At 46.3% G+C, this 26,997-nt stretch overlaps 1 protein-coding gene across 1 annotated transcript in view; it reads right to left on the bottom strand.

Annotated features, from left to right (window-relative positions):
• The window catches only part of CNTROB (centrobin, centriole duplication and spindle assembly protein), an 83,381-nt gene that overhangs the window by 30,167 nt on the left and 26,217 nt on the right, over nucleotides 1–26,997 (bottom strand). Inside the window, exons 5-10 of the mRNA XM_068274016.1 lie at nucleotides 26,500–26,650; nucleotides 21,898–22,014; nucleotides 19,922–20,038; nucleotides 19,744–19,842; nucleotides 10,101–10,307; nucleotides 4,716–4,862 (exon numbers count right to left, since the gene is read on the bottom strand). Of these exons, the coding sequence (XP_068130117.1) occupies nucleotides 4,716–4,862; nucleotides 10,101–10,307; nucleotides 19,744–19,842; nucleotides 19,922–20,038; nucleotides 21,898–22,014; nucleotides 26,500–26,650 (838 nt within the window). The remainder of the gene's footprint in view (nucleotides 1–4,715; nucleotides 4,863–10,100; nucleotides 10,308–19,743; nucleotides 19,843–19,921; nucleotides 20,039–21,897; nucleotides 22,015–26,499; nucleotides 26,651–26,997) is intronic.

Here is a 26,997-nt window from a genome sequence, read left to right as displayed (position 1 = left end):
GCCAAGTCAATAGATGTATGGCAACCTTTAGACCTCACTTCCACTTAGTGCGCTTTTGTCCGCTTTTTATCAGCACACCAATGTTACAGATTGATGCATGTTGCTGAAAAGCAGACAGAAGCGCACGGATGGAAACCAGGACTAAAGCTGGCCACTGACAGTCCAATTTCTAGTGAAAAATCATTCGAGCGATCAGAAATTCTGCTCGGAATGGTTGTAAATCATCTCAGTTGATGGGCACAATCAATAATGAACGATTATAAAAACAATCGTCCGATTGAATTTTCGTCTAACCAAAATCTGGATTTTCTTGGTGGTCGTGATAGATAGGAAGCAATGATAGTTAGTTGATGGTGTAGTGAACGATTTTTCATCCGATCAGAATTTCTGATCGCTCAAACGATTTATCACTAGAAATTGGACCGTTCGTGGCCACCTTAAATGTCTTTGCTCCTCTTTCAAGAAAAAACTGTTATTTTAGTGTTGGATAGTGCTTGGTGAAATGTGTCTTCTTAAAACAGAAGGAAACTTGCAATAATTCAGCTATAAGTGAACATTTGTGGTTACCCACAATGCACCACTACTGAATGGCAGACAAGCAGCCAGAACCGCTGGTGTATAGCAAGCCTATAGCTTTACATTTTACACAGCCACACCAACCCCACATGTTAAAGGGAACCCGAGGTGAGCATAATATGGAGGCTGCCATATTCATTTCCTTTTAAGCAATACCAGATGCCCGGCTGCCCTGCCTCTAATACTTTCAACCATAGACCCTGAACAAGCATGCAGCAGGTCAGGGGGTTCTGACAAGATTGTCAGAACTGACAAGATTAGCTGCATGCTTGTTGCTGGTGTAATTCAGTTCACTACTGCAGCCAAATAGACCAGCAGGGCTGCCAGGCAACTAGTATTGTTTAAAAGGAAATAAATATGGCAGCCTCCATATCACTCTCACCTCAGGTTCACTTTAAGCTTTTGGCTCTCATCAGTACAGATTTCCACCCAATGATCCAAAATGATTTTATTCCTTTCTGAAAAGAAGTGATTCAGAAGGAATCGATTCCTCCCATATGCTGCACAGGAATTTCTAATAGATTCCAGCAAAGAATCAATTGAAAATCAAATTGCAGCATTATTAACCCATTAGCAGATTCAAAAGATATTTGGACCCAACCTTTTTGTCAGTTTACATACCGCTGTTGGGAAGTGGTCGTTTTTTTTAGCCGTTATCGTAGAGAACATTTAAGGAGTGTGACCAACTAGTTCCTGTTTACCAGACCCAGAAAACCGTGCAGGGATGGTTATTTTCCCACAAAGCTTTGCAACCCATCATTGTGAATATTATTAATCATTACAACTACACCATCTTCAAGCGATACAGCACCAGGAGGATCCTGGTCTTTCTTAAGGTGGCCACTAATGGTCCAATTTCTAGCGAAAAATCATTTGAGCGATTGGAAAGTCTGATCGTAAGAAAAATCGTTCACTACACCATCAACAAACCAATCTTTGCTTCCTATCTATCACAACCAATCAAGATTTTTTAAATAATCCTTCATAATCGATTGTGCCCATCAGCTGAGATTATTTTCAACCATTTTCACCAATTTCTGATCGTTTGAACGATTTTTAGCTAGAAATTGGACCGTTAGTAGCCACCTTAAAGAGGAACTCCAGTGAAAATAATGTAATAAAAAAGTGCTTCCTTTTTACAATAATTATGTATAAATGATTTAGTCAGTGTTTGCCCATTGTAAAATCTTTCCTTTCCCTGATTTATATTCTGACATTTATCACATGGTGACATTTTTACTGCTGGCAGGTGATGTAGCTGCTGCATGGCAGTTGGAAACAGCTGTAAACAGCTATTTCCCACAATGCAACAAGGTTCACAGACAGGAAACTGCCAACAGTACGTACTCAGAATTTCTATGTGGGAGGGGTTTCACCAGAATATCAGCCATACAGCGCCCCCTGATGGTCTGTTTGTGAAAAGGAATAGAGTTCTCATGTAAAAGGGGGTATCAGCTACTGATTGGGATAAAGTTCAATTCTTGGTCGGAGTTTCTCTTTAAGATGATCCTGAGGTTTGGGTAGCCACAGGAATTGTCTTCCTATGAATGGAGTTAGAGGCTAGGGGCACACATAGCAGAAACACTAGCATTGCGGAAAACGCTGCGGTTTTGCCGCTAATGGAAGTCTATGGGACGCAGGGAAAAACGCACTGAAAAAACGCATATGCGTTTTCTATGCACTTTCAAACCTGTGTTTTTAAAAACGCAGGTTTTGTTGAATAATATTCGTAAATGCATCAAAAACGCCCACGATGAAAGTCAATGGGAACGCAATGGTATGTGTTTTTATGCGTTTTCCATGCAATTTTATATGCGTTTTTTTCCCCAAAAATATTTTTTTTTTTGCTGCATTTCCGCTTCCTGTTGTCTTCCTAGTGATTTGCATAAATGTAAATATAGAACCGCATGGAAGACGCATACAAAACGCACATGCGTTTTGTATGTGCGAACCGCAAATGCATTAAAATGCGCACAAAAAAGCTTGAAAAACACATCGCAAACGCACCAAAAACGCACACAACATAAAATGAAAACATGACATAAAACGCGGCCTTTCATGTTAGGTTATGTGTGTGCCCAGCCTCAGTGTTCGGAAGCTTACGTGTCAAGGTGTCAGCGGATAATACAGTTATTAGTATCAGTTAGCGTCTCTACATTGAACTCTGACTTGGGCTATACTATGTTGGGCAATTTGTAATATTTGTACATAATGGTGGAATGTCTATGTTGTATAGCACTTAAGGTGGCCATACACTGGCCCGATTCGCTGCCGTTTCGACAGCAGATTCGATCACTGGGATCTAATCTGCTGCCAATAGTTCGCGCTACACGCCGAATTTCGATCCTTTTCGTCCGATCCCATCGATCGCTCCGTGCGGAAAATTAGCGTCGATCGCCCGCGGGTAGGGAGCGCGTCGCTAGTGGCGTTCGAGTACCCGACGACCGACGCAATAGAGCCGCATACATTACCTGCTCCGCCGGCACGTCTACGCCCGGTCACCGCTGCTCCGTGTCCGCGCTGGTCTCCGGCATGCTTCAGTAGAGGGCGCTCTACTGTTTAAACTTCCTGCCGGGCAGGAAGAAGTAAAGCATGCCGGGGCCGGAGACTAGAGTGGAGACGGAGCAGCGGTGACCTGGGGACTGGAGTCGCGCCGGCGGAGCAGGTAAGGTATGCGGGCATGCAGGCGGGGGGAGCGGCGGCAGCACCACCACCACCACAACAGATTGTGAACGGTTTCAGGTTGAAATCGGTTCACAATCTGTTTGCAGTAAAGGTAGCCATACGATCCCTCTCTGATCAGATTCGATCAGATAGGGATCTGTCAGTTGGTCGAATCTGATGGCAAGTCGACCAGTGTATGGCTACCTTTAGGCTATCATTCATAAAGCATTCTCGCAAGCGGAAATGCTGAAAACAGCAGACTTTACCGAACACATAGCAAAATGCCCATTCATAAAAGCTGCTTCCGCATGAAAAGCTACAATTCCTGAGCAGTGCAGGAAATTACCGCCTGGTGTGGTGATTATCTCAACACATGTCACCATATGTCAATTCATAAAGATTAGAGCAGGCGGTATCAGGACGGAGAATACCGCTCCCTTGGAAGATGCAAAAAGCATGCGGATAGCAGCTAAGTTAATGGAGATAGACCTCCCAGGCAGCAGCAGTGAGAAAAGAACAAAAAAACGGCATCCCAGAATACCCAGGCTGTGTTTTTTAACTCCTTGGGTACCTGTTTTCAGATAAATTTCACATCAGAAAGCCGGCATGTGTAACATTTTTTTTAAGTTGTGGCAAGAAAATAGATTGTTTAGAAAGACTAATAGACAGATTCAGCGCAGATTCAGGGCAAGGAGAGGCAGTTTAAAAAAAAATGCACATGTAAAGGGAAGCTGGGGCTGCCTCTTCTATTCTAACGCTGTCTCTGGAGGAGAAAATGTAACAACTCAGCAGCTTCTGGTGTTTTCACAAGCCTACCATCTGCCTAGTTCGGGAAAATACCGCACTGCTATCGCAATTGTAAACATTTTATGAATGAGCACACAGAAGTCTAAAATACTGAATGCGGTATTTTCCCGCCCAGATTTTTTTTACCGAACACACTTTTATGAATGCTAGCCTTTGTATATACTGTATGTAGAGCACCTTCTGAAGAAGCCGTTTAGGTGAAATGTGATCGTATTAAGGTCTATGTACAGCAGCATGCACGTTTTGTAGCACAATTGTTATTAGCCTCCCCATTTTTTGGGATCAATACCTTTGAGGTGTCTGCAGCTAGTATCTGATATACGACCTTTGAGCAGTCACCCTCTGGTCCCATCCATCCCTTTTAGTGAATTGAGCAACCAATCTGTGGGATAGCTACACCCCACTTTGTTATTACTTTAAAAGTGGAGGGGGATCAGCCAGGACCCCCATGGTTGAGGGTTGCAATCCCTATATAGGGTATTCACTGGAGACACACCAATACATAGTGGCATCTATTTCTTTAGATTTTATTCCTTCTATATTAAGGTGTATACTACTTTTTATGTACCCATAGGACACGTCGTTTAGACAATAGCGTTTGCTTCATTTTCCTGGTACTTTATTTTCCGGTCAGTGTTCCTAACACAGTTATTAGTATCAGTTGTTACCTTCTCTACATTGAGTTCCATCAGCAGAGTGTCTCTCTCGCGCTGCGCGGTCTGCAGGTCTCTCTCCAAGCGCAGGACTTCACTCTGCAGGGAGGACAGAGCCAGCTGCAGCTGCTGAGACCTCTGGGCCTCCTGCTGGGCCACGGCCTGCAGGGAAGGAAAGGGCACAGATCAGCACCGTGTGGCTCTCTCCAGCTACTGCGGCACTACAAGTCCCAGCAACACCAGAGGGTTAATCCTGATGTCTGTTGCCAGCTAAGGAAACGGAGATTTCCAGAAAACAAACACAATATCTAATGGCTTAGCAGAATGAGATTACTCTAATTATCCGTATTGCTGCAGGTTAATATCGCTGTAGTGCAAGAGGCATTTGTCATCGTAATATTAATCCCACGCTACTAGGAGATGAAAAACTCAAGTATCATACAGATCAGGTATTTAGGAGAAAAATAGTTAAAGAGGAACTCCAGTGAAAATAATGTAATAAAAAAAGTGCTTCATTTTTACAATAATTATGTATAAATGATTTAGTCAGTGTTTGCTCATTGTAAAATCTTTTAAATCCCTGATTTACATTTTGACATTTATCACATGGTGACATTTTTACTGCTGGCAGGTGATGTAGCTGCTGCTTGCTGTTTTAGCAGTTGGGAACAGCTGTAAACAGCCACTTCCATTTTCCACAATGCAACAAGGTTCACAGACAGGAAACTACCAGGAATACCATGATCCTCAGTTTCTTGTGGGAGGGGTTTCACCACAATATCAGTCACACAGCGCCCCCTCATGGTCAGTTTGTGAAAAGGAATAGATTTCTCATGTAAAAGGGAGTATCAGCTACTGATTGGGATGAAGTTCAGTTCTTGGTCAAGGTTTCTCTTTAAAGCCCAAATAAACCACAAGTGAATGAGGCAAATTCTTATAGACAAGTGACTTTTGTACCGTGTACAGAAGCAAAGTGGTCGGCAGAATACCCGATTCATGGGCCAGATGTATTGTTACTACATTACAGCTTGCTTCCTGTTCCTCTTCAGGTGATGGGCGGGTCAGTCATGAGTAACCATGTGAGAAAGTAGACACAAAAATCCGCCTACTGAAGCCTAGTGCACCCTCCCTACATGCTGACCGTTATTAAAGAAAACCTGTAACGAAAAAAACTTCCCCTGGGGGGTACTCACCTGGGGTGGGGGGGAAGTATCCGGATCCTATTAAGACTTCCCCTGTCCTCCTCGGTCCCACGGCGGCGGCGAAAAAGCTCCCCGAACAGGGGATTCAAATCTTTACCTTCCCAGCTCCAGCACAGGCGCAGTATTGGCTTTCCGCTCGTGATGGGTGGAAATAGCCGATCGCTGTCGGCCGCTCTACTGCAGGGGCGCAAGTCTCCTGCGCCTGCGCAGTAGAGCGGACCAGACGGAGATCGGCTATTTTCACCTATCTCCGTGCGGAGAGCTGCAACAGCGCCCCTGCTGGAGCCAGGAAAGGTAAATAAATCAGTGCTTATCAGCGCTTGTCAGTCGATTTTGCGTTTCCCCATATGGTGGGGGTGAATTTTACATACATGGGGCTTCCTCCAGCCCCCTCCAGGCTTACTGCTCCCTCGCCGGCCTCCTGGTTCTTCTGCAATTGGCCCCCCGGAAAGACCTCCGGCCCGGGGCCAACTGTGCATGTGCGGCCTGGTCGCACGCACATCGGGTCTTTGATGCAGAACACTCCTGGCCACAAGAGCGCAACGGGGAGAGCGCGCGGCCAGACTGCGCCTGAACAGGGCCAATTGTGGAAGATCCAGGAGGTGGTGGAGGAAGCGATCTGCCTGGAGGGGGCTGCAGGAAGCCCCAGGTATGTATCATTTTCTCCTCCTGCCCCATCTCAGGCTTACTTTGAAAGCAGAAGTATAAATCCAGCCCTGACCGCAGGCCGGTGTTTCTCGGGTTCAGCCGAACTCCCGGAAAAGCATGTGATCAGTTTGATCAGGAGATAGATTTGCAAGCCTCTGATTTGTTGTGATCAGTGCCTGCTTCAGCACAACCAGCCAATCATAGCCTTAGAAAATCTGTTTACTGAAGCGGGTCATGTGCTTCTCTCTATGTTCTGCTACATGCGAGCAGCTATTCCAGGGAGCTAACGTTTCCAGGCCAGCAGTGGCAGCCTCCACTAATCCCTCACAAGAGGATTACTTCCCATACTTAGAGAACTTACATCCTCTTGCAGACTTTTCAGTGCTTTCCTGTACATATAGCTGCTCCTCCCTCCTTAGGAACTGACCGATTCCTCTTCTATCCAAAATACATTTAACTTGATTTTCATGAACTAAATGAACATCTGAAGAGGAGAAACCTGGGGTGACAATAACAAGTCATTAAAGAGGCACTGAAGCGAAAAAAAATGTATGATATAATGATTTGTATGTGTAGCACAGCTAAGAAATAAAACATTAGGAGCAGAGACATCTAATTAAGTCTAATATTGTTTCCAGTACAGGAAGAGTTAAAGAGACACTGAAGCGAAAAAAAAAATGATGATATTATGATTTGTATGTGTAGTACAGCTAAGAAATAAAACATTAAGATCAGATATATCAGTCTAATTGTTTGCAGTACAGGAAGAGTTAAGAAACTCTAGCTGTGTTCTCTATGCAAAAAAGCCATTAAGCTCTAGGACTTTCAAAGTCGTGGAGAGGGCTGTTTTCTGACTTTTATTATCTCAACTGTAAGGGAACTAATTACTTTTTCTCTGGCAGAGGAGAGGTCATTACTTCACAGACTGCTCTGAAAGAATCATTTTGAATGCTGAGTGTTGTGTAATCTGCACATAATATAGAATGATGCAACGTTAGAAAAAACACTGTATACCTGAAAATAAAAATATGAGAATATTTTCTTTGCTGCTAATCTTCTAGTAATTATTCATAGTACACAACCAATTCATTATATCATATATTTTTTTTCACTTCAGTGTCTCTTTAAGAGACTCCAGTTGTTATCTATGCAAAAAGCCATTGAGCTCCATGACTTTCAAAGTCACTTGTTATCTCAACTGTCAGTCACTGTATTTTATTTTTCTCTCCAGAGGACAGGTCAATAGTTCATTGACCTGCTTTGTAAAATCATTTAGAATGCTGAGTAGTGTGTAAAATGCAAATATTAGAGAATGATGCAATGTTATAAGAAAAACTATATAACTGAAAATAAAAATATAAGAATATTTTCTTTGTTACTAATGTTCTAGTAATTATCTGTACTACACAACCAATTAATTTTATCATATTTTTGCGGATTCGTTCGGGTTTCCATGCGGATTTTCACGCAGAATCGCTCGTGGTTTGCGCTATGCGATTTTAACCATGTCAATGCCGGTAAGCATTAACATGGGTTTTTAAGCGACAACGCACGCGAAAACGCATGGAAAACACTTGCAGTTTTTCTATTAAATTACATTACCGGCGATTCGCGTGCGGGTGTGCGGCATGCGAATTCTGATGGCTCTGCCGTGCAGATTTTTTCTGCACAGCAGACCGCACAGAATTCCTGACGAGTGGAAACAGCCCCATTCACTTGTATTGGTTATGCGACTCTGCATGCAGAAAACGCATGCAGATTCGCTCTAGTGGAAACGGGCCCTTAAAGTGAACCTGAGATGTATAAAATTGATATATTCATACCTGGGGATTCCTCAAGCCCTATGAGGTCTGTCCTCGGCTGCCGTCCTCTCTATCGCTGGTACCGGGTCCTGTAACTTCGGCCAGTCAATGCAAGCGCAGTGAACTCCCTCCGTACTGCGCAGGTGAATACGTAAGGCAGGCACCGGAGAGACGGGGGGAGTCAATGCGCAGGCGTAAAACTGGCCGTGACTGGCCGAAATTACGGGACCCGATATCGGTGATAGAGAAGGCTGAGGACGGCGGTGTGGGAGCGATCTATGTGGAAGGGGCTGGAGGAAGCCCCAGGTATGTATAAATCTATTATGTTAAAGAGACTCCGTAACAAAAATTTGATCCTATTTTCTACCATCCTACAAGTTCCTATACCTATTTTAATGTGCTCTGGCTTACTGCAGCACTTTCTACCATTACCTTCTCTGTAATAAATCAGCTTATCTCTCCCCTGTCGGACTTGTCGCCCTGTGTCTGGAAGGCTGCCAAGTTCTTCAGTGTTGTTGTTCTGTGATACATCTCCCCACTCCAGGCCCCTCTATGCACACTGCCTGTGTGTTATTTAGATTAGGGCAGCTTCTCTCTGCTCTATTATCTTTTACAAGCTGGATAAATAGTCCTTTGAGCTGCCTGGGCTTTCACATACTGAGGAATTGCATACGGGCAGAGCTGTCTGCACTCTGCAGGAAGAAACAGCCTGACACTTCAGTGGATGAAAACTGCAGGGGGAAAGAAACACACAAATGATCTCTTGAGATTCAAAAGGAAGGCTGTATACAGCCTGCTTGTGTATGGATGTATTTTCTATGTGTGGACATACTGTACATCAATCTACTTCCTGTTTTGGTGGCCATTTTGTTTGTTTATAAACAAACTTTTTAAAACTGTTTTTAATCACTTTTCATGCAGCGAGGAGCGGCGAAATTGTGTCAGAGGGTAATAGGAGATGTCCCCTAACGCACTGGTATGTTTACTTTTGTGCGATTTTAACAATACAGATTCTCTTTAAGTCATCTCTGAGTCTCTTTAAAGAGACTCTGAAGTCTCATTAAAATCAAGTTTTTATATCAAAAAATGTCTTTAACATGATTGCCCTAACTAAAACGCTGCATCCCCACGGCTGAAATCGAACTAAATCCCCCCTACCTCTCCCCAGCAAAATCCACAACTTTCTTGGCCGTGGATTTTGCTGCCCTGTGCGCTTCCGTGAGAGGCAGAGCTTTCAGCTGCAGCTCTGCCTCTACACGCGTCAATCAGCTTGTATCTCCGCCTCTCCCCCGCCCCTCTCAGTGAAGGAAGACCGAGAGGGGCGGGTGGAGGCGGAGATACGTGCTGATGGATGCATGTAGAGGCAGAGCTGCAGCTAAAATCTCTGCCTCTCACGGAAGCGCTCCTCGCAATGTGCTCGGGGGAGTTTGGGGGGATTTAGTTAGATTTCAGCCACGGAGATGCAGTGTTTTTTTAAGAGTGCACGCTATGCTGACTGGACCACGCGTAGCGTGCATGTGCTAAAATTAACCCGCACTGTTTGTGTGTATGTGCGTGTGTTGGATTTAACGCAGTTTCATGAATTAAGTCCATATAGCGCCAGCAATAATTGGGGTCAAACTTCACAGGATGTGCTGAGGATTGTAAGCTACACCTGCAGGTAAGTAACTGAGATACACTATTGGCTGGAAGCTTGGTCACACTGAAAGCAGAACCAGTAAAGATAGAGTAGAGATTTCTCCTCTCACCTTCTCCTCCTCCAGTTCTCTCCTCCCTTCCTCCTGCAGTCTCTGGCACTCTTCCTGCAGCTCTCTCTCCCTCTCTTCCCAGGTTCTCTGCTGCTCCTGCATCCTGTACTGCAGCGACTCCAGCTCTCTGCTCTCCTCTGTTCGGGTCTGTTCTGCAGCCTCCAGTTCTGCCTGGAGCTGAGAGAGTCGCGCTCCCTGCTCATCCACCTGCATGGAGCAAACAAAACAGGTCATCTATCACCCCATTATCATGAGAGATACAGGCATACTTCCCAGCAGTGCAACCCAATGTGGAAAACAGATCTGAATCTGATCAGAAAGGGATCGAATCCTTCCACACACTGCACATAGCTTTTCCATAGATTTCAACCACTACGGAAGAGAGCCCGTAAAAAAAAAGGTTAGATACTCACCTATAGAGAGGGAAGGCTCGGGACCCCATACATACTTCCAGGTCCTCTCTATGTCCCCTAGGACCACCTCTGTCACCCGTGAACGTTCTACGATCAGCTCACCTTTGGGAGTCCTTGTGATGGCTTCAGAAGCACTCACGTCTACAAGTATTTCTGAAGATGAGGAAGTCTGTAGCTCACACTCAGGAGTGTAAAGCTGCTCGTCATGAAAAGCATTCAGGGAAGCGTCCAAAGCCTTCCGAGGGGGACAGCAGCAGCCTAGGACACGGAGAAGAGGACCTCAAAGGCTCTATGGCATCAGAAAGCATGCCACTAAACTACCCCCAATCTACATCAATGGCACTGAAATAAATTAAGTTCCCAGCCTTCGCCTCTCGGGCACAACCATCTCGGAAGACCTAAGTTGGAAGGCCAATACCATCTCAACCCAGAAGTTCCTTTGTCAACTCAAGAAATTTGGCATGGCATAGAAACTTCTAAAGTCCTTCTACTCAACCACCATCAAATCCGTCCTCTGTTCATCCTACCTGGTCTAGTATGCCGTCTTCTCCACCAACGATAGAAAACAAATTCAGAGCGTCATCAGATCAGCAGAGAGGATAATCGGGAAACCCCTTTCCGCGCTATACCTTATTCACAACACCAGACTGCGCTCAAGAGCAATGAGCCCTCCCACCCAGGTCATCGGTTCTTCAGTTGGCTCCCATCAGGCCGGAGGTTCCGGGACATCTCCACCGGAACCTCAAGGCATGGGAGCACTTTTTTTCCTGCTGTTGTAAAACTCTTGAAGTCCCTCCATGCCCCCTCCTCCTGGCGGTCACCCCCCCCCCCTCCTTTCCCCCTTAGGCTGCAACCACTTGTTGCATTCAGCATGGACAATGTTATTTGTACTATTATTGTGATTATTATACTATTATTACTGCTATTGCGATCTGTCACTCTGTTGTATATGTGCTGCAGTTGCCAAAACCAATTCTGGGCACCACCCAGTCATGTGTGGCGAATAAAACTCATTCTGATTTTTCCCAATAAAAGTGCATCCAGTGCTTTTCAGTAGGACTGTTCTGCCTGTACAAGCGATTCGTTTTCGCTTTGAAAATGCACCGGGGGTGTTATTTTGTGTCAGTTTTCTATGCAGCACCGTTGAAGAGGCTGAAATGCAGACACAAAAAACTGACACTGCTTACCAAGACAAGACAAATAACATTTATATCGTGCTTTTCTCCTGGCAGACTCAAAGTGCCAGATCTGCAGCCACTAGGGCACGCTCTATAGACAGTAGCAGTGCTAGGGAAACTTGCCTAAGGTCTCCTACTGAATAGGTGCTGGCTTACTGAATAGGCAGAGCTGAGGTTCGAACCCTGGTCCCCTGTGTCAGAGGCAGAACCCTTAACCATTACACCATCCAGCCACTGAATTCTTTGTCAGTTTTTGGTATACTGGTAATTGGTGTGCACAAAATCTATGCGCCCTCTTCTATTATACTTACATTACATCAGGCCCCTTTCACACTAGCATTTATAACCTGGGCTGCATTACCCTTTCTTACCACAAGGTGCCAAAAATCCAATCAAAGTCAATGGAGCCTTGCACAGTTAATGTGCTGCGTCAGAGGGATCCAATCTGATGCAAAGTCTGCAGCGCCTTACCGTTTGGAACCGTGCCTGCCGCATAGATATTGCAGCAGTGCAAGTCAATGGGTGACGCAGCAAGTGTGCAGGAAGGGAGCCAGTGTTCTTCCCAGGCTCTTTTAGCTGGGTGCTCCACCCGGCTAGTTTTGATGAGCACCCGGCTGTCATTAGCTCACCTCCTCCTATTCTGTAAGCATAATTGCTCACGGAAGCCCTGGCCCTGCATTCTCTCATCTCACCCACCCGGCTACTTTCTCATGCCACCCGGCTACTATTTCATGCCACCCGGCTGGAAAAAATTTCTGGGGAGAACACTGGGAGCGTGATGTGAAGCGTGCATGGGGGGACCGTTGAGAATCCTAGTGATGTATTTCCTGCCCAGCAGGGAGTACGCCACTAGACGGGGCAGCGCTGTGCATAAGACCTTGTCGCCACATGGTGGCACAGGGTCATATGAAGGCCGAATTTTGCAGTGCGGCAAACAAGAATAAAACTGGCCTCAAATACATGGCAGTACCTCTAAATCGGCTACCGGGAAATTTGGGCACAGGGTGAAGTCAATAAACGGCTCACCCTGCTGCTGCACAAGTCCTGGCAGCACTAATTACTATTCCCCCTCCAGGCTGCCATGGATAGTGGGGGAAAGACTGAATTCGGCTTACAGCTATTGCTGGCGGCCAAATCAAGGTGTTTTTATAGTAATTTGGGCTCAGTACTTTGACGGTGCCCAAATGACTCACTGAGCGCCGCTATAGCTGTGATTTCTATTACGGCCTATGGTGGGCCACCCGCACCCAAATCTTCTGCGCTGTTTTTTCAGCGCTCGCCTCAGAGTGCTTTAACCACCCTGGCAGTATGATTATTTCCGGATTTTAGGGTCTTTTTAAAACATTTCAGACCCTAAAATCAGGGGAAAAAAATCCGCCAGAATGCCAGCAGCAGCCTCGCTCATACTCATCTCTCTGGGCTCCAGCGCTGCAATTTTACCTCCGTCCTCCGGGTAGCTCTGTAACCAGGGCTGTGGTGTCGGTACAAAAATCCACCGACTCCGATTTCTCAGTTTAGGATTCCACCGACTCCGACTCCTCTAATTTGCATATTACAATCTTGTTGATGAAAGTATGTAACATGAAATTTGTCTCTTAACTGCCAACGCTTAGGAATTTTACAAGACAACTGAAGTGAGAAGGATATGGAGACTGCCATATGTATCCCTTTAGTCATAGACTAAATCTAGTCCTTGGTAAGAGTACTTGTAAAAGGTACAGACCGGAACAAAGAACATCTATCAGGCCCTAGGCAATGTAACTGTGGGTACATGTAAGAGTGATGTGCAGGTACTCTGCAGGGGAAAGTGGAGATTCTTCCTCTATTACACATTCTTCATGCACAATCTGAACCAGGTTTATGGGTGACTAGCTGGTCGCCCGGCGTTGCCCGGGAATGTAATTGGCTAGTGTTAGCTCTGTCCACTTTTTCTAATCCTAACACAAAAGTTTGCTTTCTTAAAGAGTAACTGTCAGGCTGCAGAAGCTAATTTAAACCTCTATTCTCCTGTGTTAAACAGTTTAGAAGGAAGCTCAAAAGCCATTAGTGAAGATAAACATTTCAGTTACCTTTGATGTGTGCTTATCAGCAAGTCTGTTATAGACCCAGCTAAACTGCAAAGCATTCTGGGGCCCTCCCCTCGGCTGCTAATGAGACGTTACAGAAGCTTGTAATCCGTCTAGCTGTGTAGCACTGATAAATCTCGGGGCAGAGTACTCTGCAGGAGTCAGCTATTGTACCTAGCCACATGGCTCATTAATATTCACTGCACACCGTGTTGTTCAAGAACGAGCTTATCTGTGATCAGGAATCAGGCAGGACATGACGACACATTTGGCTTCACAAACATGGAGCCTGCCATGAGCATCTATCTCTGCATATACTATATACAAATTCTGTGAAGTACAAACGTGGACAGTGAAATGCATATGTAATGTAAGTACAGCCAATCTTTAGCTACTGATATATGTGTTTATTTTCTCTGAGACCTTATACCTAACAGCTCCTCTTTAAAACAGAAAGAATTTGCGATCGGATTGTTTGATCCTCATCAGTGCATGGCATAGATTAATTTGGCTCTTTGCAGTAGGGCTTGTAACACCGAGAGGTACAGACTAACCAGCAAACTCATGGTGACCCAGAACTCATTGGAGTGTGTAAGGGACTTCAATGGTCCTAAAAGCCCCCTTACTAAGATGTTAAGAAAAAGAAAAGTTTGCTTTCTTAAAACAGAAAGAATTTGCGATAATTCAGGTTGGAGTGAGCTTGAGATGTCTCCCAGAGCATCACTGCTGAATATATGCAAATTAACCATTCTACCCTTAGAAGCTAAACACACCTCCAGAACCGCTGGAACCATTTTAGTCCCTTACACACTCCAATGAGTTCTGGGTCACCATGAGCTTGCTGGTTAGTCTAATACTAACACACAATTACTCGATGACCTAGTTTGTGAGCTTTGCGGTCTTTGGCATCAATAATTGGTATTGAAATGAAATAAATCTAATTAGCTGTGGCTCCACTCCTTTGAAAAGCAATAGGTGAATTTTGATTAGCTTTTGTAGGCTCCACCCACTTTTCTAAATATTAATCCCAGTCACCCAGTGACCAACTGTGCAAAGTTTAAGAACCCTGCCATTGACAGACAGTGTAAGAATGGCTGCAGTTTACATTCTGGCAGTTACATTTGTATTTTTCTCCACCCACCGATGTCCTAATGTTTCCCGGGTATGTATTTGGCTGCTGTTGGCTGTGGCCACATTTTCTAACCCTAACACACAATTGTCAATAGTCAATGACCAAGCTTGTGAGATTTGTGGTCTTTGGCATGAATAATTTTCATTGAAATGAAACACGTCTGATTCGCTGTTTGTGGCCCCACCCCTTTTCTAAATATTTAACCCCAGTCACCCAATGATCAACTGTACCAGGTTTGAGGCTTGTGCCATTAACAGTGCAAAAATGGCAGCAATTAAATATTTGCCTTGAAAATCAATAGGTGAATTGTGATTGGTTTTTGTAGGCTACACCCACTTTTCTGAATATTAATCCCAATCACCCAGTGACCAACTGTGAAAAGTTTTAGAACCCTACCATTAGTGTAAGAATGGCTGCAGTTTACATTTTCTCTGTGCAATTTGTGTTTGTCTCCGCCCACTGAAGACTCGTTATTGCCCAGGTATGTATTTGGCAGGGGCTGGCTCCGCCCACTTTTTCTAACCCTAACACACAATTACTTAATTACTCAATGACCAAGTTTGTGAGCTTTGCGGTCTTTGGCATCAATAACCTGCATTAAAATGAAATAAATCATATTGGCTGTTTGGGGCTCCACCCCCTTATATAAATTTAAACCCCAGTCACGCAATGATCAACTGTACCAGGTTTGAGGCGTGTGCCATTAACAGTGCAAGAATGGCAGCAATGAAATATTCCCCTGAAAAATCAATAGGTAATTTTTGATTGTTTTTTGTAGGCTCCACCCACTTTTTTGAATATTAACCCCAGTCACCCAGTAACCAACTGTGCAAAGTTTGAGAACCCTGCCATTAACAGTGTAAGAATGGCTGCTGTTTACATTTTCCCAGTAAAATTTGTATTTGTCTCTGCCCACTTATGACCCTGCGTTGCCCGCTTATGTATTTGGCTGATGTTGGCTGTGCCCACTTTCCTAACCCTAACACACAATTAATCAATTACCAAGTTTGTGAGCTTTGCGGTGTTTGGCAACAATAATTTGCATTGGAATCAAAAAAATCTGATTGGCTATTTGTGGCTCCACCTCCTTTCTGAAATTGAACCCCAGTCACTCAATGATCAACTATACCAGGTTTGAGGCTTGTGCCATTAACAGTGCAAGAATGGCAGAAATGTAAATATTTCCCTTGAAGATCAATAGGTGAATTTTGATTGGCTTTTATAGGCTCCAACCACTTTTCTGAATAATAATCCTAGTCACCCAAAGACCAACTGTGCAAAGTTTGAGAACCCTACCATTAGCAGTGTAAGAAAAAAAAAGGTTTGCTTTCTTAAAACAGAAAGAATTTGCAGTGCATCGCTGCTGAATATATGCAAATTAACCATTGTTACCCTTAGAAGCTAAACACACCTCCAGAACCGCTGGAATGCAATGATGTGTCATCTTGTTAATTTGTACAGAGCCATAATAATCCAACATGCATACAGACTGTTTTGGATTGTGTGATCCTCGTCAGTGCAGGGCATAGATTAATTTGGCTCTATGCAGTAGGGCTTGTAACACCGAGAGGTACAGACTAACCAGCAAGCTCATGGTGACCCAGAACTCATTGGAGTGTGTAAGGGACTACAATGGTCCTAAAAGCCCCCTTACTAAGATGTTAAGAAAAACAAAAGTTTGCTTTCTTAAAACAAAAAGAATTTGCGATAATTCAGGTTGGAGTGAGCTTGAGATGTCTCCCAGTGCATCACTGCTGAATATATGCAAATTAACCATTCTTCCCTTAGAAGCTAAACACACCTCCAGTGTAACAGTGTAAGAATGGCTGCAGTTTTCATTTTCCAGTGAAGTTTGTATGTGTCTCTTTTTGGTTATGGGAATAAAAAGTATCCTATACTTTATTCCAGGTAGTATACTATGTGTGTGCCAAATTTCATTCAAATCCGTTCAGCCGTTTTTGCGTGATCGAGTAACAAACATCCAAACATCCGAACTTTCCCATTTATTATATTAGTAGGATAGACAACACCTCTGTGTTCAATGTGCACAGCATTCTCAGTGGATTCCCTGCAGCTCTGTGGGGAGTGCATATGTAGAGTATAGTACTACTGTGTAACAAAGTAAACCTGAGACAGATGAAATTGAAGTTTTATACATACCTGGGGCTTCCTCCAGCCCCATTCAGGCTAATCAGTCCCTCGCTGTCCTCCTCCTCCACCTGGATCTTCTGCTATGAGTCCAGGTACTTGAGCCTGTCTGGCGTACTGCGCATGCACACACTTCGCCGCCGCCGGGAGCGTACTACACCTGCGCAGCACTATTGCGCAGGTGCAGAACGCTCCTGGCTGTAGGAGCGGCATGTGGCCGGACTGCGCTGACTGGCCTAATTACCGGGACTCATAGCAGAAGATCCAGGTGGCGGAGGAGGACAGCGAGGGACTGATTGGCCTGAAGGGGGCTGGAGGAAGCCCCAGTTATGTATAACACTTCTCTTTTCATCCGTCTCAGGTACCCTTAAATACGTAGTCACCAAACCAAATTTTACCAACATATCAAATTATTTGATTTCATGAGCAAAGAGAGTGCGTACATTTGCATAAATAAGCATCAACTCAGAATTATTTCCATCTCATTGACCATCTCTATTAGTGACACGGCTACACATCAGGCTTTATACTTACAGCATAGATGTTATTTAGTATATATGAGAGATTCCTGTGTACACATAATATATACTGTACAGTCACAATCAGATGTGTACAGTATATCTGACTTTAAAAATACAGGGACTGCTTTATTTAAGCATCACAAGTACTAACTAATTTTGGTTGGTTTATTTCATTTTTGTGGACTAAGCACTGCTATTACTGGATATATAAAGTATTTATGATGACTATTATCTGAGAAATAGAATATTTTATCATATTTTCTATTTTATTTACAGTTTAAATTCATTAGGAGTCAGAGTCGGTGCATTTTTTCCCGACTCCGACTCCAGGCATCCAAAATTACCCCGACTCCGACTCCACAGCCCTGGCTGTAACTCTGTGGCGAGATTGTTGAGGGCGATCTCACCAGAGTGAATCAGAGCCTCGGAGGACAGGAAGGAGAACGGCTACTTACATCTGGATCCACCGGGCGGTGAGTAAAAGCTCCCGCTGCAGGGAATACTCTGCAGAGAGTTCCCAGTGGCTAGCCCGAGCTACACTCAATATTACCGCCAGGGAGGTTAAAGTAAACAATGACCATGAAATCTCCTGTCTACCAAGGCAAACAGGAGACGTTGATGGTGACTCCCGTGCACAGGACTACGCTTCCCATAATTCCTAGCAGTGGCTGAAAGCTGCTAGTACCCAACTGACAGCATTGAAACCTGATGGCTTATATCAATTTGTGGTTTGGCTCAGGGCTGTGGAGTCGGTACAAAAACTTTCCGACTCCAACTCCTCAGTTTATGAAACCACGACTCCGACTCCAACTCCGGGTAACCAAAATGGCCCCGACTCAGACTCCTCGACTCCGACTCCTTAGTCTAATATTTAACAGGGCTGTGGATTTTGTACAAAAGTCACCCGACTCCGACGTTTATGGAACAACGACTCTGACTCCAACTAAGACTCCGGGTGCCCAAAATTTACCCGACTCCGACACCTCGACTCCGACTCCACAGCCCTGGTTTGGCTGCCTATTGAGTGACAATAGAAACAGTAAATTGATAGTAAGGCTAGGTCCACAGTGGGAGCTGGTTACAGGAATGCCGGGCCGCTGATGAGGTTATCCGAATAGAATGTCGGAATACGCCTACAGGACTCCTGCGGAGGCATTGGAAGTTCTCAGGTCTCCGACTGCTTCTGAAGGTGAGCTGATGCGTACTGTGTAAGCAAGTCCAGGCTTGCTCGCATGCAGTAAGGATGCACCCATCTTGGAAAGCACCCATGTACCCGAGGAGTCGTGAGTATGCAAATCTGAGAAGGTGCCAGTGCTGGAAGGAGGGGCCGAAAGAGGACAGAGCAGGCTCTATGTGATCCAGTAATGATACATTTTGGCAATCGTTTATGAACGATTATTCGTATGAGCGACCAGAACTGATCGTTTGGGTCCACTAACAAACAAAAAGCACTAACCAATCAGATAAATGAAATCAATCCAATTTGCAAATCGATCCTATCAATCTGATCAGACTTACAGCTTAGGCGATTTTTGTCCGTTTGTGGTCCCAAATGATCATTTCTGATTGTTCATACGATTGTTTGTAAGCAATAATGATTGTTTGCCAAATTGAGACCTTTAGAATTATTTTTTTTATCTCAATTCAGGTTTGCTTTAAAGGACTTCCGAGGCCAAGTGTTTAAAAAAAAAAAAAAAGTTATGTACCTGTATAACTTTGGAGGACACGGAGGACACCGTCCGCGCCCTCCGTGCCGTTCCGCCGGACGGCTCCCGACCCCACGGCCAGGGTCGGGCTCTCCTGCCTGTATAAAGCTGGCCGCGGCTGCGCACTTTGCATAGCCTCTAGTGCGGCTGCACAGCTCCATGGCCCGCCCCCCGATCCACGCAACAGGTTGTTTCCTGTAGCGTGGATCGGGAGGCTGGCCCTAGAGCTGCCGGCGGCCATCTTTATACAGGCAGGAGAGCCCGACCCTGGCCGTGGGGTCGGGAGCCGTCCGGGCGGGCTATGAGCGGCGGGGACCCAGCGGAACGGCACGGACGGCGTCCTCCGTGTCCTCCAAAGTTATACAGGTACATAACTTTTTTTTTTTTTTTTTAATATATTGGCCTCAGAAGTCCTTTAAGCACACAATCACGGTCTAAAAATGTAGAACTCATTTGAATTATTAATAATGATAACTAACCTGTCTCTGCAGTTGGATCTGGCGTTGATCTGCTGCTTGCTTCTCTTTCTCCAATGACTGTAAGACCTCGACCAGCTCCTGCTGAACCTGTCCAAGAGCCTGAAAAATGGAGGACGGCGTTAGAGGAGACGTTTTGTACGACATGTGACCTTTCCAACATGGCCGACTATTGGCGCACCTCCTGCTCCTTGGAGCTGGCTTTTTCTGCTTCCTCTTTTTCCTGCTTCAGCCGACGCACGGCCTCCTCCCTCTGCTGTTCCTGCTGCTTCCAGCCCCCCACCACCACGGCCAGCGTCTGGAAAGACAAGAAAGAACAAGGGGGGGTTTACTCGGAGCACAAGTCCACATGGAGCACTCCTGAAATGCACCGCAGAAGGGATTCTGGCTTGCGTTTTCACACAGCCCCATTCACTGGAAACAGGGCCGGCCCGCTCATGAGGCGGGGTGAAACTTTTGCCTCAGGCGGCAAATTTCCAGGGGCGGCACCCGCCCGTCCGTGGGTGCGGGGAGCCGGCCGCCGAGCTGGAGGGGTAGCTGGCAGGACGGGGGTATTGGGCCTAGCGGCGGGGAGGGGGGTCGGACCCCCCCTCCCTCGCCTGGGTCCCCCGTCCTCCGCTCCCCTCCAGCCTTAAATAGAAGCAGCCGCTATGTGTAAGAGGAACGGGCGGGGAGGACTCACCTCTTCCTCGTTCCAGCGTGAGCTCCACTGACGTCACTTCCTGCAACGCTGCAGGAAGTGACGTCAGTGGAGCGCACGCTGGGAAGAGGTGAGTGTCCTCCCCGCCCGTTCCTCTTACACATAGCGGCTGCTTCTATTTAAGGCTGGAGGGGAGCGGAGGACGGGGGACCCAGGCGAGGGAGGGGGGGACCCCCCTCCCCGCCGCTAGGCCCAATACCCCCGTCCTGCCAGCTACCCCTCCAGCTCGGCGGCCCCCCACGGGGGGGGGGAAGGGGGCGGCGGCGGTGGCAATTTTTTAAAAATTTGCCTCAGGCGGCAAAAAGTCTAGGGCCGGCCCTGACTGGAAAGCATGGTCTGTGAAGCTGTATACAGTAGTGTGCACAAAATCATGTATGCCTTTGCAATCCCATGTGAATGTGTTGTACAGAGCCTACAGTATGGGCTCGGTTCACAAAAGCGTGCTAACTGTTAGCACGCCTGTGAAAAGGCCCTTAGCACGCCTAAAGTGCTTTAGGTCGCGCTAAGCTTCATGTGCCAAGTTAGCGCTCGCAAAGTTTAGCGCCGCGCAGTGCATGCGGAATCGCACAGTGCGATGATTCGGGCGCACCCGGTGCGACGTTATAAACGCATCCTACAGTGTGCCGATTTCCAGCGCGATGAGTAAAATCTGTGGGCGTGCTAACTACTTAGCACTGTAGTTAGCACACCCTAAGCTTTTAGGCTAACTAAGTTAGCACGCTTTTGTGAATCGAGGCCTTTATGTGCTATCTAGCGATAATGGACAGATTCGGCCAAGAGACCAATCTCTCTCTGATCGAATCTGATTAGAGAGAGATCTGTGGGCTGCCCATACACCACAGACTGATTGATTTCAGCATGAAGTCTCTCAGGAATCGTCCGAGTCTGCAGCGTCCCCTGCTGCCCCCCTAGTATATAAATGTGGCCCTCATGTGTGCAAGATGTCGAGCCACCGTGGTCGATCGGGATGAGCGATACCAGGACAAGCAACGAATGTGATGAAACTTCGGGCACAATATCCATTTATACACTACCTGTCCTGTGGTCACACACGCGCTACATGGTATATGCCGGCAGCATGTATAACGCTAATGGAGGAGCGGGATTACAAAGACAGGATGTGCACCACGCGGTGGGCGACACAGGACAGGTAATGTATAAATACACACACGAGGGCACATCTTGTAGCATGTCCAATCAATACATGTGACCAATTTGCCCCCGAAATTGGTCACATCGTTGATCGGGCAAGCTCTTGGCAGAACCGATTGCAATCTGATTTGATAATAATTATCGAATCTGCTGGTCACTCAGCCACCAAGTCAAGAGATGTATGGCCATGGTTGGATATTTTTTTTGTTTCTTTTTTTTTTTACCATCGTGTGCTTTTAGCAGTTTGTATAGATTTCCCCAGAGTTGCACTTTATTTCTGGGATCAGATAGAGACGGCGCATCACCTGGTCCAGCTGCTGGATCATGGCGTCCTTCCTGCGGTCGGCGGTCAGGGAGATGGACAGTCTCTGCTGTAACTCCAGCATCTCGTTCTGCAGGTTCTGGATGTGACGCTCGAGGTGCTGCGAGGGAGGAGACAGGAACATGAGAGCCATGGTAAACTTCACTTCAGACCCAACCATTGTGTATGTCGAGTGGGGGGAGATCACATACAAGGAGGACATGTGGGTATCAGTGCCTTGAACTTCACTCAGACCCTACCATTGTGTACGCCAAGTGGGTGGAGATCACATACAAGGAGGACATGTGGGTATCAGTGCCATGAACTTCACTCAGACCCTACCATTGTGTACGCCAAGTGGGGGGAGATCACATACAAGGAGGACATGTGGGTATCAGTGCCTTGAACTTCACTCAGACCCTACCATTGTGTACGCCGAGCAGGGGTAGATCACATACAAGGAGGACATGTGGGTATCAGTGCCTTAAACTTCACTTCAGACCCTACTATTGTGTACGCTGAGCGGGGGGAGATCACATACAAGGAGGACATGGAGGGTAATTATCTGTGCCTTAAACTTCACTTCAGACCCTACCATTGTGTACGCCGAGCGGGGGGAGATCACATACAAGGAGGACATGGAGGGTAATTATCAGTGCCTTAAACTTCACTTCAGACCCTACCATTGTGTACGCTGAGCGGGGGGAGATCACATACAAGACATGGAGGGTAATTATCAGTGCCTTAAACTTTACTTCAGACCCTACCATTGTGTACGCCGAGCGGGGGGAGATCAAATACAAGGAGGACATGGAGGGTAATTATCAGTGCCTTAAACTTCACTTCAGACCCTACCATTGTGTACGCTGAGCGGGGGGAGATCACATACAAGGAGGACATGGAGGGTAATTATCATTGCCTTGAACAGGTTTAATTCAAGCTGGCCCCATGTGATGAAGTAATAAGATTACAGTCCTGAAGCTTAGCAGATGATCCGGAGTCCTGACTGATGACTGACACAGCAAGGATGGGAGGGGGAGCGGGAGAGACAAGGCTGCAGCCTGAGTCCAACTCTTATCAACATATCCTTCAATAAATTGGCCTCTGCGCTAGATGCCTCACTGGTACCGGCACGCACCCTACATGACACAACAGTGACGTTTCTACTTTATGCTATCGCCAGCAGAGAGCGGTACAAGAAAGCCTGGAAACATTTAGTACAAGATGGGCACTCCCCATTAATCTACAGAATCCTAAATTGTGTTCCAAAAGAAAAAAAAAATATCACAAAGGCAGCTTATAGCCCATCTTTTACATTTAAATACTGTGAAATCAGCAGAACTGACAAATATACTCATCTTGGTCTAAAGTGGACCGGAACTCTTGCACAGGAGAGATGGAAAACAGAGAGAAATCCACCCTGTGTGTATTTAGAGAAAACAGCCTGTCTAGTTCCCCCTTATCTGCTAGTAATCACAAGTGTAATTTGAGCTGTCAGCTCTATCTGAACTGTGCCAAGGTGTGTGCTAGGTTCTGTAATAATATGTAAACACAGTCAGGAAACAGGGGAGAGATCAAATTACAACTTGTGCTTACTCACAGATGAGGGGGGTATTACACAGGCTAAACTCTCTAAATACATACAGGGTGCATTTCTCTATGTTTTCCTTCTGTCCTGTGCCAGAGTTCAAGTCCACTTTAAAGCGGGCCTTAAAGGATACCCGAAGTGACATGTGACATGATGAGATAGACATGTGTATGTACAGTGCCTAGCACACAAATAACTATGCTGTGTTCCTTTTTTTCTTTCTCTGGCTGAAAGAGTTAAATATCAGGTATGTAAGTGGCTGACTCAGTCCTGACTCAGACAGGAAGTGCCTACAGTGTGACCCTCAATGATAAGAAATTCCAACTATAAAACACTTTCCTAGCAGAAAATGGCTCCTGAGAGCAAGAAAGCAGTAAAAAAGGGGAATTTCTTATCAGTGAGGGTGACACTGTAGTCACTTCCTGTCTGAGTCAGGACTGACCTGATATTTAACTCTTTCAGCCAGAGAAAGAAAAAAAAGGAACACAGCATAGTTATCTGTGTGCTAGGCACTGTACATACACATGTCTATCTCATTATGTCACATTTCAGTTGGGGTATCCTTTAAGTGAGAGGGATATAGAGGCTAATTATATATTTCCTTTTAAACTATTTGGGTGGAAAAGGGAACATGTTAATCGCAGTGCTCTTGCAAAATCGGCAAAATGGGAGCGCTCTGAGAAACTGAAATGAAAGGCAGCCGGTGTAAAAGGGCCCTAAGACCTTTCTATAAGACTCGAGCTATAAATATTAGCAGTGAATGTGTAGAGCAGTGTGTAGAGCAGCATTAGCATTCTGTCTCCTCAGCACAACCCATTGAGGACCAGCGGATGCCATATGTAGATCATTCTGCAGGAGTCAGCAGAAATCACCAGCTGCAGAGCCGTCATACACTTTCATGGAGCATCAGCAAAATCTGGTCCAGTACAAGGGTACTGCTAATGCTGACGTTACTCATACACAGTACATAAAACCACGCCCACTCACACCTGCCTATACCTGTAAATGACTCCTCTTGTGGTCCCAATGATGCAGAATCCTGAGTGACCGCAGGAGCCTAAATTACTGCAGCTGTGTCCAGGGAACCTGAGTGACTCCCAAGGGACCTTCCCCAGGTGCTATTGGCACATGGCACCAGCCGCGTAACGCCCGAGTTGGGCGCCACTGTAGACCTAGTGCTTTAATGCGTGCCCCGCACACTGGTATTTTGGGGTCCCGGAAATCGCTGGAGTCCGAATTACTTCTCCCTCTGAGTTGGTACGACTTGGAGGGAGAACAGTATTTTACACCGCCTGGAATTTCAGCGGCAGCAGGGCGAGCTGTCATTTGACTCACCTTGCGCCCAACTGACTGGCAGCTACATATACGTACGCCTTGCTGACTGCAAAACAAAAAAAAAAGAAAGGAGAAAGGGATCGGCTCTGCCACACTGCTTTAAAGGGATACTGTAGGGGGGTCGGGGGAAAATGAGCTGAACTTACCCGGGGCTTCTAATGGTCCCCCGCAGACATCCTGTGTTGGCGCAGCCACTCCCCAATGCTCCGGCCCCGCCTCCGGTTCACTTCTGGAATTTCTGACTTTAAAGTCAGAAAACCACTACGCCTGCGTTGCCGTGTCCTCGCTCCCGCTGATGTCACCAGGAGTGTACTGAGCAAGCCCCCAGACCATACTGGGCCTGCGCTGTGCGCTCTTGATGACATCAGCGGGATCGAGGACACGACAACGCAGGCGCAGTGGTTTTCTGACTTTAAAGTCAGAAATTCCAGAAGTGATCCGGAGGCGGGGCCGGAGCATCGGTGAGCGGCTGCACAGGCACAGGATGTCTGCGGGGGACCATTAGAAGCCCCGGGTAAGTTCAGCTCATTTTTTCCCGACCCCCTACAGTATCCCTTTAATTCCAAAGTGAGACACTTCAAGACAGTTCGCATCAAACAGATGAAAAAATGACATGCCAGTGTAAAGAGCGATGTGGTATCGGTGGGTGCTGGGTACTGTTAGCCAGGCGGCCGTTTTGCGCGGCAATGTGCTTCCACAAAGGCTGCCTCCGTGGAAGCGCATAGTCGTGCGAAACGGCTGTCAGGCTAACAGTATCCAGCACCCACCAATACCACATAGCTCTTTACACTGGCATGTCATTTTTTCATCTGTTTGATGCGAATTGCCTTGAAGTTCCTCACTTTGGAATTAAAGCAAACAGATGAAAAAATGACATGCCAGTGAAAAGAGCGATGTGGTATTGGTGGGTGCTGAGTAATGTTAGCCTGACAGCCGTTTCGCGCGACTATGCGCTTCCACGGAGGCAGCCTTTGTGGAAGCACATAGCCACGCAAAACGGTCATCTGGCTAACAGTATCCAGCACCTACCGATACCACATCGCTCTTTACACTGGTATGTCATTTTTTCATCTGTTTGCTTTAATTTCAAAGTGAGACACTTCAAGACAATTTGCAAACAGATGAAAAAATGACATACCAGTGTAAAGAACGATGTGGTATTGGTGGGTGCTGGATACTGTTAGTCTGACAGCCGTTTCGTACGACTATGCGCTTCCACAGAGGCAGCCTTTGTGGAAGCACATAGACGCGCAAAAAGGCCATCAGGATAACAGTACCCAGCACCCACCGATACCACATCACTCTTTACACTGGCATGTCATTTTTTTCATCTGTTTCAGCCGATCTCTCTCTCTCTCTCCTTTGTGCAGTAACTAATGTCATGGTCAGAGCACGCCAATTGCAACCGAATGAGTAAAGCGTGTGCATTCTGCCAGATCCCTCCTACTACCAGCTGTTAGCTGTAGTGCCAACTACCCCTCTCCTTCACCGAAATACATTATTAGCCACATTTCTACTGAGGAAAAATGTATGTATGTGTGATAGGGATGTGAGCGATAGTCAAAAAATGTACATATTTTTGCAGATATGGCAAAACAGTCAGGAAAACTGCTGTGTGTATGTCGTATGTACAAAAATGGCCAATTAGAAATGTCCCATGTCAGGTGTAATGCTGTGGCGTACCTTGCGTCTTGCGGTCTCTTTCTCTAGAGCGTCCCGCAACTGCAGATCTGGAAGAGATGGTGCTGCATGGTACAGTGTGGAGTAACGCGGGAACAGTCCCTCTAGACCAGTGAGAGACAACGGAGGGGAGAGGTTCTGGTCCGGACGTGCACTAAAAGATAGAAGAAAGAATGGTCAGCGCCTGCTATACACACTCTCACCAGGTGGCAGCATATGGTCAGCACCCTGCTATACACACCCTCACCAGGTGGCAGCACATGGTCAGCATCCTGCTATACACATTCTCACCAGGAGGCGGCACATGGTCAGCACCCTGCTATACACATTCTCACCAGGTGGTGGCACATGGTCAGCACCCTGCTATACACACTCTCACCAGGAGGCGGCACATGGTCAGCATCCTGCTATACACATTCTCACCAGGTGGTGGCACATGGTCAGCACCCTGCTATACACACTCTCACCAGGTGGCAGCACATGGTCAGCACCCTGCTATAC

Source organism: Hyperolius riggenbachi, chromosome 3 (assembly GCF_040937935.1).
Source record: "Hyperolius riggenbachi isolate aHypRig1 chromosome 3, aHypRig1.pri, whole genome shotgun sequence".
In the NCBI taxonomy this organism is placed as follows: Eukaryota; Metazoa; Chordata; class Amphibia; order Anura; family Hyperoliidae; genus Hyperolius; species Hyperolius riggenbachi.
This window is presented reverse-complemented; position numbering and strand designations above follow the sequence as displayed.